General features: G+C 36.9%; 1 protein-coding gene across 3 annotated transcripts in view; it reads right to left on the minus strand.

Annotated features, from left to right (window-relative positions):
• The window catches only part of LOC146480107 (cubilin-like), a 127,341-nt gene that overhangs the window by 35,723 nt on the left and 74,902 nt on the right, over positions 1-16,716 (minus strand). The window contains exons 9-12 of one of the 3 annotated variants that reach the window (XM_085109979.1): positions 15,400-15,459; positions 14,651-15,001; positions 12,426-12,962; positions 1,279-1,629 (exon numbers count right to left, since the gene is read on the minus strand). In XM_085109979.1, the coding sequence (XP_084966105.1) occupies positions 1,279-1,629; positions 12,426-12,962; positions 14,651-15,001; positions 15,400-15,459 (1,299 nt within the window). The remainder of the gene's footprint in view (positions 1-1,278; positions 1,630-12,425; positions 12,963-14,650; positions 15,002-15,399; positions 15,460-16,716) is intronic. The other 2 variants (XM_085109980.1, XM_085109981.1) reach the window with 2 other exon arrangements.

Raw genomic sequence — 16,716 nt, forward strand, 5'->3', positions numbered from 1 at the left:
CTATCAATGCTCACCTGGTCGAGATCGCTCGCGAACATAAAATCTCGTCCACGAAACAAAAAACAGCCATGATACCCCGAGATGTCGAAATTCTCTACGAAGGGAAGCAGCTTGTCCTACTCTCAAGCAACAAGTTTAATCTTCAGTGATTGTGAACGACTTCGTTGCTGGCTCCATTCCACCAATGTCAAGTTAGCAAAGAAAGCGCTTTGATGGAATCCAGCAAAAACAACCGGTGGCGTCGTATTCGACAGCAGGTTCAGCTTCGATTTCTTCACAGGTCGTTTTCGGCTAGCAAATTCCACAATTGTATTTTCGATATAAAGTTCTGCTCCAATTGAACACGAGATAAAGGAAGAGAACGACAAAGCGCCGGCTGTTTCGTTGACGGCAGTTTACACTTTTTACGGAATGCGATACTTTACAGTTTTTCGCTTTCAGTGATCTTTAGCTTGTTTTTGAGAGGTAGATTCGCTGTAACCTTATCCGCCACTTGTATCTTGCTTTTGTCTTTCACGGAATTAAACAAGTTTACTTTCCTTTCAAATGTTTTACCTTTTTCCCAAACAAACACTTTCGACCTGAAGCGAAATCTGACGTGGAGATTTCGGAAGCCAACTGGCAAACTTTGACGTGATTGACAAATGACAGAATGGCAGATCCTGCCGATTCCCGCGAGATTCCCGCATGTTGCGAAAAATATATGAAGGGTAATAAACACAATAGCCTCCATTTGACTTTAAAATATGCTCAGATACTATTTTGTCCTTGGACATTATCTGCTCCTTGAAGCTCACAGTTTTCCTCGAGCTTCGCTCTCGGAAAACTGTTCGCTTCGCGGAACAGATAATGTCCGCGGACAAATATCTGAGCATATTTTCGCGCCTAATGGAGGCTATTGTTTATTTATGTAATGTTATGTTGTTATATTTTGTTATGCTATGTTATATTATGTTAAGTTACGTTACGTTACGTTACGTTCTGTTCTGTAATATATGTTATGTTATTACGTTACGTTACGTTATGTTATAACACGTTGCGTTACGTCACGTTATGTTGTTATGTTATGTTACGTTACGTTACGTTACGTTACGTTTGTTATGTTATGTTATGCTACGCTACGCTACGCTATGCTATGCTATGCTATGCTATGTTATGTTATGTTATGTTATGTTATGTTATGTTATTTTATTTTATGTTACGTTACGTTACGTTATGTTATGTTCATGATGTCATGCTGCCATGACAGAGAGTAGCAAACCCCGTAAGTAAGCCTACCTGAGTCATTAGTGATGGCCGTGTAGGATGCATTAAATCCCGAGTACTGACCACTGACAGACACAAATAACACTTGAATGAAATTGCCCACAGAGTACACTGGAGAAGGATAGTCACGAAACAGATGGAATGGCCGATATCCATTATCAGAAGCAACATTTGTGATCGCGAGACGCGATCCGTTTCTCGACGGGTAACCTAACGTAAAGTTATGGAAGCTGAGTTTGATGATGTACCCACTGGGAACTGGGATATTCCAGGTACATCTGCTGTACCGAGGAAAGTTGTTTGGAAAATTGGGGCTTGAAAAAGATCCTTTTGATCCGGTAAGGACTTCACCAGAGGAGCAAGCTGTGGAGGAAATTAGCCTTTTCAGTATTAAGGTTTTAACGCTTTAGTAATTTTTTTTTGCGCTAAATTTATAGCAGTCAGTACATCAGTACAATTTTCGGGTAGGTAATATTCTAGAAATACGTACGGATATAAATGCTAATCCGCCAATGCTTTTAAACTACTACCTCAAAGGTGTTGGGTCAACATTATTGCTCCTGTGTCGAGCATGGGATGGGTGGGGAACAACACGCAGATAGTGTATCCAAATATAAAATATTATATAAAGCTATATACAATTTAACAAATGATATGAAGGCCTCAATAGTTGGAACAAATTTGTTACCGGCACATCATGAGGCGATCAAGGGGCCACGAGCACAATCCAAACTAAGAACTAATGCACGTTCCGTGTGCATATGTTTGGTTATGTCCATCTTTGTTTCAAGAACACATTTTTATATAAGATATTCGGCTCCTTTTCAGCTCGTGAAGACTCTTTTTTGCACCCAATTCCTCAGAGATTAGATCAATCTCTAAAAACGTCCGTGGAGTTTTCAAGCTCGAGAAGTGTTTTCTTAATATCCGGTTTAGTTCTGTCTATCTCCATCAAAACATTGCGTTCGACGATCGAAGAACGCGAGTTCTATGATGTCGGTGGTAACTCAAACCTTTCTCTGCAATAGGCGAAGGGGGGGGGGGGGGGGACACCAGATTAGCCTCCGAATTTTTTTTTCAGACGAAGAATGTTCGCACTTAAAATCGAACTTTCGCTGATGCCTGCTTCAGAGGTTTCTAGATCTTCAGGATAGTAAAATTTGCTTTGTAAATGATATTCTTCTTCGTCCATGTTGGAATCAGTCTTTTGGGCAGTTTCTTTGCAAAGTATTTTCAGGTTTTCTTTTCGCAGTTTTAGCGGCAAATTTTCGCTTGTCATAAACAAAAATACACGGCTTATGACCATTTCCATGGAAACGGTCCGTATGGTAAAATCCCGACCAAGAAAGAGCCAATCAGAACGCGCGGATTTACCTCAAGACTACCTTGCCATATATAATAATGTAGTTTATTTAATGTCAACAACACGGAATGGAGGCTTAAATTTAGTACAACTTTAAATTTAAATTTGACCAGAACTAGTAAACTCTATAACAAACAAACATTACCGTCAGGTCTATTAAACTTTTTTATTTATCACTGAATTTGAATCAAGCCAACAAAAAGTCTGCAATGACACCACTATTGAACCGATTGATCACACAATCGAAATAGGTCATATTGAAATCGTATTTTTTATAAAGTGAGGCAGTGATTTTCAACCAAACCAAGAAAGCTGTAAGGTACGAGCCACAGACGATGTAACCAAAGAAAGAAATCTTGCGGTCCGTCCTTATTGGAATATTTTACAACTGCGTGAACTTGACTAATTTCGTCGATTTTCAAGTTTTGCGTCCATTTTGAGAGACTCGACAACAAGTGTTGCAGCAGCCTACCAATTTAACACAACAATACAACACAATACAATACAATACAATATTTATTTTGCCATATACACAACATCTACAGATGGAAAAAAAAATGAAGAAAATTGACGAAAGAAAATAAATGCGAGAAAACCTGAAAGAAACCACGAGGCTTATAACAAGTCAGGCTTCGTCACATAAAATAACTAATCTTATATTAGAATTACAATATGGACTTGTGGTAATTAACTTTGACCGCGCACACGTACACACACACACGCACACACTTATTAAGGAAGTTAGTTAAGAATTACAGCCTTACAGAAGCTAATACCTAGAGAGAAGAAATTCTTTAAGCTTTCTTTTAAAAGAAGCGGAGGAGGGAGAACTAGTTATGTCAAAATTTAGCGAATTATAAAATTTTGGACCTTGAAAGTAAATTGAAAACTTCCTCGTGTTCGTTCTGCACAGTGGCAAGCGGAAGGACTGAGCATTCCTAGTATTATAATTATGGATTTGACTATCCAGTAAAAAAAAGTCAATAAATTTGGAAGGGAGTGTAGAGTTCTTGAATGAAAACATAAAAATACCTAATTGAAACGAATGGATATCATGAAATTTTTAGAGTTTAAGTTCCTTAAAAATAGGGCCAGTATGGGCAATGTATGTAGAATTGCGTACTATTCTAATCTTTCTGTAAGGTTACAATTCTTTGAAGGCTTGACTTATAGGTACCAGCCCAAGCTAAATTACAATAATTTAAATATGGAAGGATCAGAGAATTGTATAAGGTACGAAGTGAGTGAGTAGAGAGAAAAGACCTAGATTTATGAATAATACCTATAGATTTGGATAATTTATTTGCTGTTAAGGATATATGAGATTTCCAGGTCAAATTGTCATCTAATAAAACACCCAAAAACATGGTCTCAGAAACACGAAAGATGGGCTGCTCATTTATGAAAACTTGAAATTCAAAGGATTTCTTCTTTTGCCAAGGCTTGAATACCATAAAATTAGTCTTGGCTAAATTCAAGGAGAGCCGGTTTGCTGCAAACCAGGTTGACAATTTGTTTAATTCTCTATTTAATGTGTTAATTAGGTAAACAGGATCATTATGGGAGATAAATATGTTTGCATCAAGCAGGGAAGCATTGTTCAAATCATTAACATACAGAATAAAAAAATAAGGGACCAAGAATAGAACTTTGAGGCACCCCACAGGTAATCCCCTGTGGGGCAGATCTAACGTTATTAAATTCGACAAATTGTGTCCTCTCAGAAAAATAACTTTTGACCCATTCTAGTGCCAGACCACGGATCCCATAATGATCGAGTTTGTCAAAAAGAAACTGAAAGTCGTGATTTACCGTGTCGAACGCTTTCGAAAGATCTAGCACCAATTTAAATGCATCACTGTGCAACTTAAAGCGATTCTGTCAAGCAAATAAGTTACCTTCATGATCAATCCATTTCTATTGGACAACTACCCACAGACATTAATTGGTGATCGCACTTCGATCGATAATGGCTGAAGAATGAACAGTCTCTATCGCGCAATCTTTCGCTCCAGGAAGCGTACTAATCAGGTGAAGTCATTTCGCAATGTTTTTCTTTAAAACATTAGTTCGGCGTCGTTAAATCAGCAAAAAATTAATAACTGGTAAAGAGCCAACCGCCATGTTTACCTCTAGAAGACAACCGCTGACTAACACTGGAGTGAAGCTGGCTCACGTGAGGAGGCGCAGCAATTTAGTTTGACGAACATTAAAAACATCCTTTGATTTCAATTCTTAGCAATGCAATCAGTCTTTAAGGTATGATAATAACACACAACAAAAACGGAGTAGTTTCCAATGCAGCCGTTATTTGGGTCATCACGTAGTTGTACGTGATGATACAAGGAACAAACAATGAGTACAGTGTGATCCCTATTTCTCGAACTTCCAAAGGAAACGTAAATAAACCGAGAAATCGGAAATCGAATAAGGCTAAATTGCTGAGGTATTATTTTCACGCGAGGGATTTTGAAATACGCTGTAGTTATCTTGGTTCAATTGCACTTATGAGAGCCAAGAATTGTTTCCAGTTTGAGGGAGTTTCGAATTGTCGAGAGCTTGAAAAATCGGGGCAGACCTACAGGGAGTAAGGTTTTTATTATTAAGCACTCTTTCAATGGTTTACAACAAAAGCAAATTACAGTATATAAGAAAAGAACACAAAGAAAGCATTAAATTACATAAATGTGAAAAGTAAAAATTGTGCGCAGTGACCAAAGGAGCTTAGGCTTTCGAGTTGGTCACTGCCACGTGCAACTAACTGGCGTATAACGTGCAACTAAACAGAGCAAAAAAAAGTAAAGAATAATAAAAGTACAATAATAGAAACATACTACAATTTTTACATAAAAAAAACAATAGAAATGACAATTAATAGGGAGGGCAGTACCTTTTAAATACCCAATATTCATTGGGTATTTAAAAGGTACAATTTTTACTGCTCGTAGAAGCTATTATACGAGAGATTTTTTAATTTAGAGGGAATTTTTCCCCAAATTTTAGACCCTGCAAATGCAAAAGTGGCAGCTCCATAATTATTCAATATCCTCGGCCGATGAAAATTAAGGTTTGATACAAATCTGGTGTTGTAGCTGCGAACTTCACAGGCAAGAGTTAAGGTTCCTTCGAAGACGTTAGGATTATTAGTAGTATTGTTAGTAATTTTATGTGTGAAAAAGGCCACCTTAAAATTGTAAATGTTTTCAAGTGTAAGAATACCTAAGAGATTTAAGAATGGCATAGCACTGTCCCTGCTATAAGCAAAAAACATGCTACGCACACACTTATTCTGTTTAGTTTTCATCTTGAGCAACCTGGTCTTGTAAGCACTACCCCAGCTTGTGATACCGTAAGTTAAATATGGATAAATGAAGGAGAAATAAATCTGCCTTAAAGTATGAAGATCTACGTAATATCTTAGTTTATTAATGATGCCAATATTTCTACCTAATTTATTGTTTATGTGTTGAATCTGTGGTCCCGAGTGTAAATTTTGATCAATGTATACACCTAAATATTTTATTTGACTTTTCCGTTCAATATTATGTATACGTATACTTCCATTTAATTTTGGAGATCAGATTACCATATAGTTTGTCTTAGTAAGATTTATAGAAGGCTTGTTATGTTGCAATACTTAAAAACTAATTTTAGTTCCTCATTCAAGATGGTTTCAAGATGCTGTAACTTATCACATGTGTACAACATATTTGTGTCAACAGAAAAAATTCGAAATGATAGTTTCTTAGAGCAATTTGGCAAGTCATTAATATAAAGTAAAAATAAAAGTGGGCCTAGCGTTGACCCTTGTGGTATGCCACAAACAATCGTTTCATAGCTGGATTTAGTATTGCCAACCTTAACAAACTGAGTGCGACTGTGTAAGTAGTTTTTGAACCAGTTAAAGGGAGTTCCACGTACTCCATAGTGGTAGAGTTTTGATAACAGAATGTCATGGTTCACAGTATCAAATGCCTTTGAGAAATCTAAGAAAAGACCACAGGTAACCATTTTCTTATCTAAAGCCTTTTTGAGTGAATCAGTGATTTCTAAAATAGCTTGTTCAGTTGAGTATCCTTTCCTAAACCCAAACTGATACTGATACAAAATGTTATTTTTTTCTAAGAAATTTTAATTGATTATAAATTAGTCTTTCAAACACCTTACTAAATGGTGATAAAGTTGAAATCGGCCGGTAGTTACCTGTGTCGGTGACATCACCATTTTTGTAAACTGGAGTGACCCGTGAGACTTTCATTATATTGAGCACTATGCCCGTTCCAATTGATTAATTGTAAATTTGGGTGAAAGGAACTGACAGTGGGTCAGCAGCTAACTTTATTAATTTGTTAGGCATATCAATCGATGATTTATTTGCATCTAGGGTTTTAAACAAGGTAGAAACTTGAGGTTCAGTGACAGGAAACATAACAAAACTTTTGGCTGGAGATGATGTGATATATTGCAAAGGGTTTTCGTTGCTGTTCTCAATTTTGCCGGCCAGAAGTTGGCCAGCATTAAGAAAATGTTTATTGAACTGATCTGCAATATCAGCATTATTAGTGTATGCTTTGTTGTTCCTTACAACTCTTAGCGGTGTAGTCTGGGCCTTACTTTTTCTTTTGATCAGTGCACCAATTAGCTTCCATGTAGCTTTTAAATTACCTTTACACAAATCAAAGTGCTTACAAAAATACGTTTTCTTACTGATGTTTTTAAGGTAGTTCAATCTATTAGAATATTTTTTAAACTCACAGACTTTGGACTGATCTCTGGATAGAAAATGCGTTTTATACATGGTATGCTTAATTTTAATAGATTTAAGGATCCCTTTCGATATCCATGGTTTTTGTAGGAGTCTTTGTTAATTTCTTGAGGTTTGTTTTTTTGGTGCATGTTTGTCAACGATCGATGTAAGTGTATCAATAGTGTGGTTAGTTATCTCATGCAAATCAGTACATTGCATAGTAATATAATTCCAATCAATTGCATAAGCATCGTGAAGGAATGAATCTGTCACGTCAGGATGTTATGCGTGACACGTGACACGCATGCTCATTAGAACTTTATACATTGAACTTTGGAATAGCTCGCTCGCTCGTGGCTTTTCGACTCGAGTCTTATGACATGGTGTCGGAGAGTAAAACATGGATGACCATGGATAGTTTTCACAAGCCTAGCGCTTTGAGTTTCGACGGAAACACATCAGAAAATTGGCGGAGATTTAAACAACAGTTTGATATCTAAATAACTGCTTCGGGAAGCGAAAAGAAAGGCGATGAGGTCAAGATTGCTATATTGTTAAAATTTGCAGGAGAAGACGCCATTGAGGTCTTCAACACATTTCAGTTTGCCGAAGGCGACGCGAACAAGCTGGACAAAGTCCTTGAGAAATTTGAACAGTACTGTAACCCCAGAAAGAACGTAGTGTTTGAGAGACATCAGTTTTGGCAGATAACACAGAAAGATTCCGAAACCGTAGATCAGTTCGTGACACGTTTGAAAAACAAGGTGAAATCTTGCGAGTACCCGCCGCCAGTTGATGACAGGCTGCGAGACAAGTTCGTATTTAGTATACGAGATCTACAAGTTAAGGAACGTTTACTGAGGGAGGAGAAGCTTACACTGGAAAAAGCAATTTCTATGGCAAGATCGTCCGAGGCTTCCAAAGAACAGATAAAAGCGATGGGCCCAAAGGAGCAAAACATTGAAAATCCGACCGTGAATGAAATTCGAGCAGGCGGCGGTGACAGACAGAAGAAAAATCCTTCGCGTCGACCGAGATCGACCAGGTTCGGGCTCACAAAAAGGAAAGTGCACGTCTTATTGAAACTGTATAGTGATACCGTCAAACTGACTACAAGTTTAAACTAAAAGAACCTTTGGGTGATTTTGTAGTTACACGCCCAAAACCTTTGGACTGTTTGAACCTTGTTTAATTGTTAGAACCTCGTTTATTTTTGAACTGTCTTAGAAGAGGAGATGTCACGTCAGGATGTTATGCGTGACGCGTGACACGCATGCTCATTAGAACTTTATACATTGAACTTTGGAATAGCTCGCTCGCTCGTGGCTTTTCGACTCGAGTCTTATGACAGAATCTGCATTAAATGTTCTATAGTCTCCAAAGTACATTTTTTGTTTTTGTTTTTAACTTTTATGTCAGTCATACAGAAAATTGGTAGATGATCTGAGATGTCAATAGTTAAAATCCCAGAAACCAAACTATGAACTGTATTGTATATTTTAGTTCGAGTTATTACGAGTTTCGGGAAATCGAGGGCTCGAGAAATTGGGATTGCATACGGCTGTTATTTACAAATCCTCAAAATAGCTTCTTTCTTTGGTTACGTTTTCTATGGTTCCTAATTTGCAGCTGCTTTTGTTTGGTTGAAAATCACTACCTCACTTTCATAAAAATTCAAGTTAACCTATTTTCGATTGTTTGATCGGTCGGCTCGACAGTGATGTCTGTAAGTCTTGCTGTTGTCTTGATTCAAATTCAGTGTTCTTATAAGTCGCCTAATTTGATAAATTAAGAAAAGGTGTACACTCTTTGTTTTATAAGAACCTTTTTTACAAGAACGTCGAGGCTGAGATGAATTAAAATTTAAGAACATGCTAAGAACATTCCCCAGACTTAGAGTAAGTTAAGAACAATTTCATTTTTACCAAATGTTTTTAAAATGAACAATATAAATACGGATAAAATAATACATGTAAAACTCCATTCCATGCAGTCCAATTAACCCAAATGATAAAGGGACACATTCTAACATTAACAATGGACTTCTTATTACATGCCTGTTACATAGTTTAGCATCCCACTTTGTGTCGGAATTAGGCTGTATTTTTTTTGTTGTTGTTGTCGTTGTTTTTGTTTTTGTTTTATTTTGTTTGTTTTTTTTTCCTTTTGGGCTATTAAAAGTATAAACTACTCAAAACTAAAGAATATCTTAAAAACTTTCAAGGCTCAAACTGCCAAAATAATAAAAACATTCACCCCCAGCCTCAAACTTAGAAGTTCTTATTTTATTTTATTGACTGTGGTATTTGTTTGTTAGAACATTTGTTAATTCTTGTTCAATTTAATTTTAAAGTTCTTTCTGGTGAAGCTGAAATCCCTTGAACCTTCTAAAACGAAAAGGATCCGATCAAGCGAAATGTGGTTTTAGTACAAAAAGTACATGAAACTGTACGATAGCTGTCCTAGGTCTTTAAGACGCACGGTATGCTTTCCATGCCAGTGTGTAAGACAAACAGATTCCAGAGAAGTTTTATCATGTTCAATTCCAGGAATACTGCTTTGTGTTATACATAAGTAGTCTAGGGGGATGTTTTTGTCCTCTTTTTTGAGGGGGAATCTCATTTACTTGAGGGGGAATAAATTAACGCTGATGACGTCGTCACCTATTGTCTTGATCTCTCATTACAGGATGACGTCATATTTAAGTTTAGTCTTACCAACAGGTTATGAACCGGTTTGACAGGTTGACCAATGATGTCATGCTCTATTTTTAACTTATGGCAGTCATGGGCTGTATCACCGGTTTGACAGGTTTTTAAAGTTATTTTTGGATACATGACATCATATAGTACGTACATACATACTCTATCGTATAGCTCCTCTTTGGAGGCCTTTCGCCATACGTGAAAATAAAAATAATAATAACGAAAACTATTTACATTTAGATGACAAAACAGAGAAAAAAATTACCATAAAAAATATATGAATTGGAAGTGGTGGAGGTGGTGGAGGTGTTGGTGGTGGAGGTGGAGGTGGTGGAGGTGGAGGTGGTGGAGGTGTTGGTGGTAAAGGAGGTGAAAATAGAAATGAGGGGGAAAGGAGCGAAAATACAAATGAGGAGGAGGGGGAGGGGAAATAAAAACGGCGAGGAGAAAAATACAAATGAGGAGGAGGGAAATAAAAATGATGGAGAAACAAGCGAAAATAAAAATGAGAATGAGGAGGACGTAAGTTCAGCAAAAATAGAAATATTAAGCTCCGCATAGTTATTATAAATTTATGAAGCAAACTCGGCGATTCGGATATAGAGTTGAGAGTTACCTTAATTCCTTCGAAATCTCTTGTAGTTAAACAATTTTATATTTTTTTTCATTCTCTATTTAAAGGCAATAAAAGTCTTTTCAGGTTTCTCGAGAAATGTGTCTTGTTTAATAGCAAGTATTTAATTAGTCGCGTGTTTCAGTTGATTATTTCTATGAAGTTAAGCTGTTTATTGTTTATGATTAGTTAATTGGCTTTTTCCGCGGAGTTTTTATGCAAATTTAGGTTTTGGTTTCGTGGTCACTCTGCTTTTTGCATAATTAGTGGCTAAGGGAACGTGAAGAGAGGTTACACAAGAGCTTAAGTCTCTGATCTGAAAGCCAAAAGCCATTGACTCTTGTTAACGTAAGTAAAGGTGAACAGTCATCAACATCAAACATAACCGACTTTAATCTCTGTGTGCAGATTATTCTTATTCCGAGCACTGTAATAAGCAAAGACAACAAAAGACTGTATTAACCCTTTAATCTTCAACAAAGCTCAACCTGAAACGAAACTTTTTAGGTCATTAGGCGAGAAACACACACGACAGATATTTTTCATTATTTACGAGTTTTCGGGAAAAGTCAGGTTATATAGAGTGTCAGAAAAGGCTAAACTTAGGCCAGAAAGGCCATAACCAGGCCTGAAAGGCCAAAACCATGCCAAAAAGGACAAAAGGAGACAAACGGGCCATTCGTAGTTATGTGTCTTTATTTTTCTCAGACACATGCGTGGGTGTCGCGCGTATTTCTGTTTTGTTTTTTTCTAAAAAGACTTCTGAATGCAGATTTTTTAGCTTAGAAATATTAAATCCTGGAGCTTGCGAGTGGCCAAAGGGCTTTCGCCTTCCGTGGAGCAAAAGTCTACAATAATTTATCGAAGCATTTCAGAGAAACGGAAAGTCTTAGCGTTTTGAAAAAAGAGACTTTTCTTAAGAATCTTTTCAATTCATATATTTTTTATCGTAATTTTTTTCTCTGTTTTGTCATCTAAATGTAAATAGTTTTCGTTATTTTTATTTTTACTTTCACGTATGGCGGAAAGGCCTCCAAAGAGGAACTATACGATAAAGTATGTATGTATGTACTATATGATGTCATGTATCCAAAAATAGCTTTAAAAACCTGTCAAACCGGTGATACAGCCCATGACTGCCATAAGTTAAAAATAGAGCATGACATCATTGATCAGCCTGTCAAACCAGTTCATAACCTGTTGGTAAGACTAAACTTAAATATGACGTCATCCTATAATGAGAGATCAAGACAATAGGTGATGACGTCATCGGCGTTAATTTATTCCCCCTCAAGTAAATGAGATTCCCCCTCAAAAAAGAGGACAAAAACATCCCCCCTTAGACTATTTACATAGTTCGGCTATATTTGGCTAGATTCCTATAGGGCTTTTTGGATGTTTTAGTTTTGGATCGTAGATTTTATTGTGTTTTTGTATTTATCTACTTCGTATTTTTCCTCCTTTTTTAACCTTTTTTGCCTTCTTGTTTTACCAAATTTTCAAATTATCCGTAACTTAGCCTATTGCCTGCGAAGGGTGTTTCAATAAGCTATTATCTTCTTCGAAATTCTTGTAACCCACAAGAAACGAGCGAAATCAGTTTTTCGAGTCAGAGCGATCAGAATGTTCTTTCGTAGTTCTAATAGGTGTCGATACTTTTCGAGGTATGTACATTAACACCTTATATGGCTCAAGCTACATAAAATATAACAGGCCCAGTTTCAGACCTACCTGTGATTATGGCAGTGCGGTTTACTTGAACGTACGTTGCCTTAAATCCAGGGTACGTCTTCCTAGAACTGCCATCAGAGAGAAACAGCACCTTCAAGCTCTCGCGATGCGAATGAAATATGAGAGGCGACTGATAACAATAATAATAATCATCATAGTAATAATAAGAATAATAATAATGATGATGGCAGTAATAATAATAATCATAGTTATAATTATAACGATAATAATAATAATAATAATTAGAATAAAAATAATTATGATCATAGCGACCGCATCGTCTTCCACTTATTGGATATAAACCATCAAAACTTGAGGCATTTTGAATTTCCAGATGATTGCACGTGCAGGACACTCCACACGTGCAGGACACTCCACACTGCTCTATATTCATGTATTCCATGATCAACACCACGTGATTTCCTTTACTTGCTGTGATTTGCCAGCTGCATGTCTGGTTGGCAGGGTAATTTCTGGGGTAGAAAGGACTGGTGATGACGCCTGATGTCTCATTCAGGTTTGCCAGCTTTGGACACACTGCAGAACAACAAACAAGTCAATCTCGATTTTCCTGTAAATGATACAGTTCTTACAATTGTCTCCCGAATTTTTGACCTTTCGAACGTAAACTTCGGTTTCTAGTTCATAATTGCAAAAAAACACATTTTGTAAAGTGCTTTTAAGTATAATAATTTGAAACTCTATTCAAACCGCAGTCAATACACTAACAGCGTTTGGTGAAACCAGTTTACGTATTTTAATGAGCAAATTAAACAACAAGTTAAAACTACCTTAAATAGGAAAGTATTAAATGCGTAATTTTTTGTTTGAATGTTCACAATTGAGAAGCATAAAACATCGTGCTTTCTTGAATATGTTCTCTGAAGACTTTGTTATAGGATAACATGAAGGGATTTCTACAAACTGACATCAAATATTGGCTGCTTAACAGCCTACAATTTAAAGTTGTCTGAAAAATATTAAGTCACTTAGGTTAGCTTGCCTGTAAAGCAGTATTGAAGCAGGTGCAGATGAAACCCATTTTTGCAAATAACAGGGTACCATTTTCTTGGAAGATTTATAAGGAGCTGTGCAGTAAGAGTGTCTTAAAACAGTTATTCTCCTGTCCTCGAGTTCATCAATAATTGAGACTGAAAGCCTGATCATCAAATTAAAATTCAGTGATGTGTCATTGGGCGAGGTTTGCTTACGTCAACAACTAATCCATATTTGTTAGAAATGAGTGTTAAAAAAATTTGCTCGTATATTGTGAGAGTCGTTGACTGGCTTTAAAAAATTGAAAATCTACATAATTTCTTTGAGAAACACTTTTCGGAGGCTACCTTGGAAATTATTATCGACAGTTTTCCAGAAATTTAAAGGAAAAAAAACAGAGTTTTGAAATAGGCCAAAAAAAAAGGAAAAATCCCTCTCAACATTCTCAAACTCATGCATATTTCATGCCGAGAAAAACAAAAGAAATCAATACCGTAAAGCATTTTGCACATTTCGTAAATTTTGTTAAGTATTTTGTGCTTAAATAGGCTACTCAGAACAACTCATATATTTCCTTAATTGCTATGTTGCAAATTTTGGCAACGTTATATATTTAATAATTTTGTTTTTCTGTGTACAGTCAACTCCCCTTATTAAGGACACCCTCGGACCGCGAGCCGCGAGTTAGTGTCCTTAATAGCGAGAGTCCGTAATCGCGGAAAATTATTTCAGTCAAACTTAAGTAATTTATTTTTGCCGGGTATTTAGCTGTTGTCCGTGCTATCGGGGTGTCCGTAATAGCGAGGTTTCCTCAAAGCGAGGATTGACTGTAATAAACTGGCATCACCCAAATAATGTTCGCCGCCCAATACTTTGCCAACCGATATGAAACAATGCGTTAACATGCATGTTTATTGGTTTAACTAAGCAATTTTTTTAAATGCTGGAGTAACTTGTATTTGTTACGGCAGATCTCTAAAGAGGTTTTCAGTTAGAGGACCGCAGTCAAGTAACAGGTGTTTCCCTAACGTTGAGCCCAGCACCCCTCCCACCACCCTCCTTCATTATATTGTCGCCAGGAACAAGTCAGCTTTGTGGTAAATTTTCAATTTAGAGGTTGCTCTGTGCAAAAAAGCTACTTTCCTCTTATTTTTCAAATTTATTAAGCAGAAATCATATTGTGACATTTTGTTTAACTTCTATGAAGGAAAATCCTTAAGGTAACTTACCTGAATCATAAGTGATGGCCATGTAAGATGCATTAAATCCCGAGCATTGATCGGTTCGAGATGTAAATACTACTTGAATGAAATTGCCAACAGAGTACACTGGAGAAGGAATAGACTGACCATACAGATGAAATGGCTGTCTGTTATCATCTGAAGCTACATTTGTGATGGTGACACGAGCAGGGTATGGAGATCGATCCAATTCAAAATGATGGAAAGTCAGCTTAATGATGTAGCCACTAGGAACTGTGATATTCCAGGTACATCTGCTGTATTGAGGGAAGTTGTTTGGAAAATTGGGACTTGTAAAGAATCCACTTGATCCAGTAAGAGATTCCCCAGAGTCACAAGCTGTGAAGGAAATTAGCATTTTAGGGCGCGATTACCCTCAGCACTGCGAGCGGTTGTTGTTGTTGTTGTTGGTTTTTTTTTATGCAAGTTAATTGCAACAAATAATTAAAGAGCCGTTGTTCCTTCAGTTGCATAACTCTCAAAATTTACTCATTCCTTAACTAAAGGCGTGTATTTTGAACTGCAGATGAAACATCAAATAGAAGAAAGATTCTCGCAGTTAGTACGCAACCGGTAAGCGGTTGCAAAGAGAAAAATTCAGGCTTGAACGGGATTGAAACCCTGACCTCTGCGTTCCCGGTACAGTGCTCTACAAACTAAGCTATCAAGGCAACTTGGAGCTGGTCATATTGTACAATACCTCTTTGCTTAGATTGTACTTGTAGTATATTGCTAACCTGATGAAGTCGGAGATGAGGTTCCGGCGTTGGACGTAGTCGGTGCTGGGCTTGATGAGTCTGAAAAATAATTCATACATCGTAAATGAACGGTATTTAACACGTTTACATTCAGTCTGTTCAAAAACATTAAGAGGCTATTTTCAATGTGGGGTAAGGTCCGAACAACCTTTGACAAGCACTTTTTTGGGATGACCTTCAAACTAGACGGGAAAAAAAAAAACGAAGCCACCATGATGTATAACGTCCACCATAGGTTATGCCAGAAATATCTAAGTGTTCTGAAACCACTCATTATGGCCTGAGGAGTGTGAGCCAAAATAATTACTTTGTGCCTGACTTCAAAAATTTTTCGGTTGCGGGGAAGGGGGGCAAGGCTATAGAATGTATTACCTGATGAAATAATGAGCTCTCCCTCTCTACACTCATTTAAGACTGCCTTAAGGGTCTTTATTAGTATAAGCCAAGTGTTAGTTGGTTAGTCAGTCAGTCAGTCAGTTAGTTAGTTAGTTAGTTAGTTAGTTAGTTAGTTAGTAAGTTAGTTTGTCAGTCGGTTATTTATTTATCTTTTTATTTATTTATTTATTATTATTATTTTTTTTTTGCTTGCTTGCTTGTTTTTTTAGTTTGATTTTAGGGCAATTTTGGGCCTATTAGGTTTCTCTCTTTCTGGTAGTAGTACCCGGAGCTATTAAGGATTTTTAGAGTACTAAATTAGGAAAATGTACCAAATTTACCTAAAATTTTTCGTCCAAAATCCTCGTCTGATTAACATTGCGTAATCGAAAACTGCTAGCATCACGAAAATTGATGGCGTCACAAATAGTATATCATTTCTCCAGGGTATCGAATTTCAGAATTAAAGAACCCAGACACTAATCGCAAAGAGTAGGGCATGGAGTTCCAGGTGTGCTGGTCTGGTCTTTGTGCTATAGAGGGCTACTGGGTTATCAGTCTCCTCACTGTCATGTGCTACCCTCTTAAAATGAAGTCTATTGGTTGATTGATTGATTGATTGATTGATTGATTGGTTGGTTGATTGATTGATTGATTGATTGATTGATTGATTGATTGATTGATTGATTGATTGAATTCAACGGAAAGTAAATAGCTGCTGCTTGACAAAAGCCTTATACGTTTTAACCTCATTCCATTTCGTCTCTTACCAGGTGTAGACGACGAGGGTGAAAATGGTGTTCTCACAGTTATTGTTAGGCTTGTTTCGGCTGAAAGAGATCAGATATACTGCAATGTCACTGCAGGTACGATGTGGCAGATAATTTTCATGTTATCTCTCACTTCTTCAGGGAATGATGA

This window comes from Pavona decussata, unplaced genomic scaffold, assembly GCF_977016875.1.
Source record: "Pavona decussata unplaced genomic scaffold, jaPavDecu1.1 SCAFFOLD_55, whole genome shotgun sequence".
In the NCBI taxonomy this organism is placed as follows: Eukaryota; Metazoa; Cnidaria; class Anthozoa; order Scleractinia; family Agariciidae; genus Pavona; species Pavona decussata.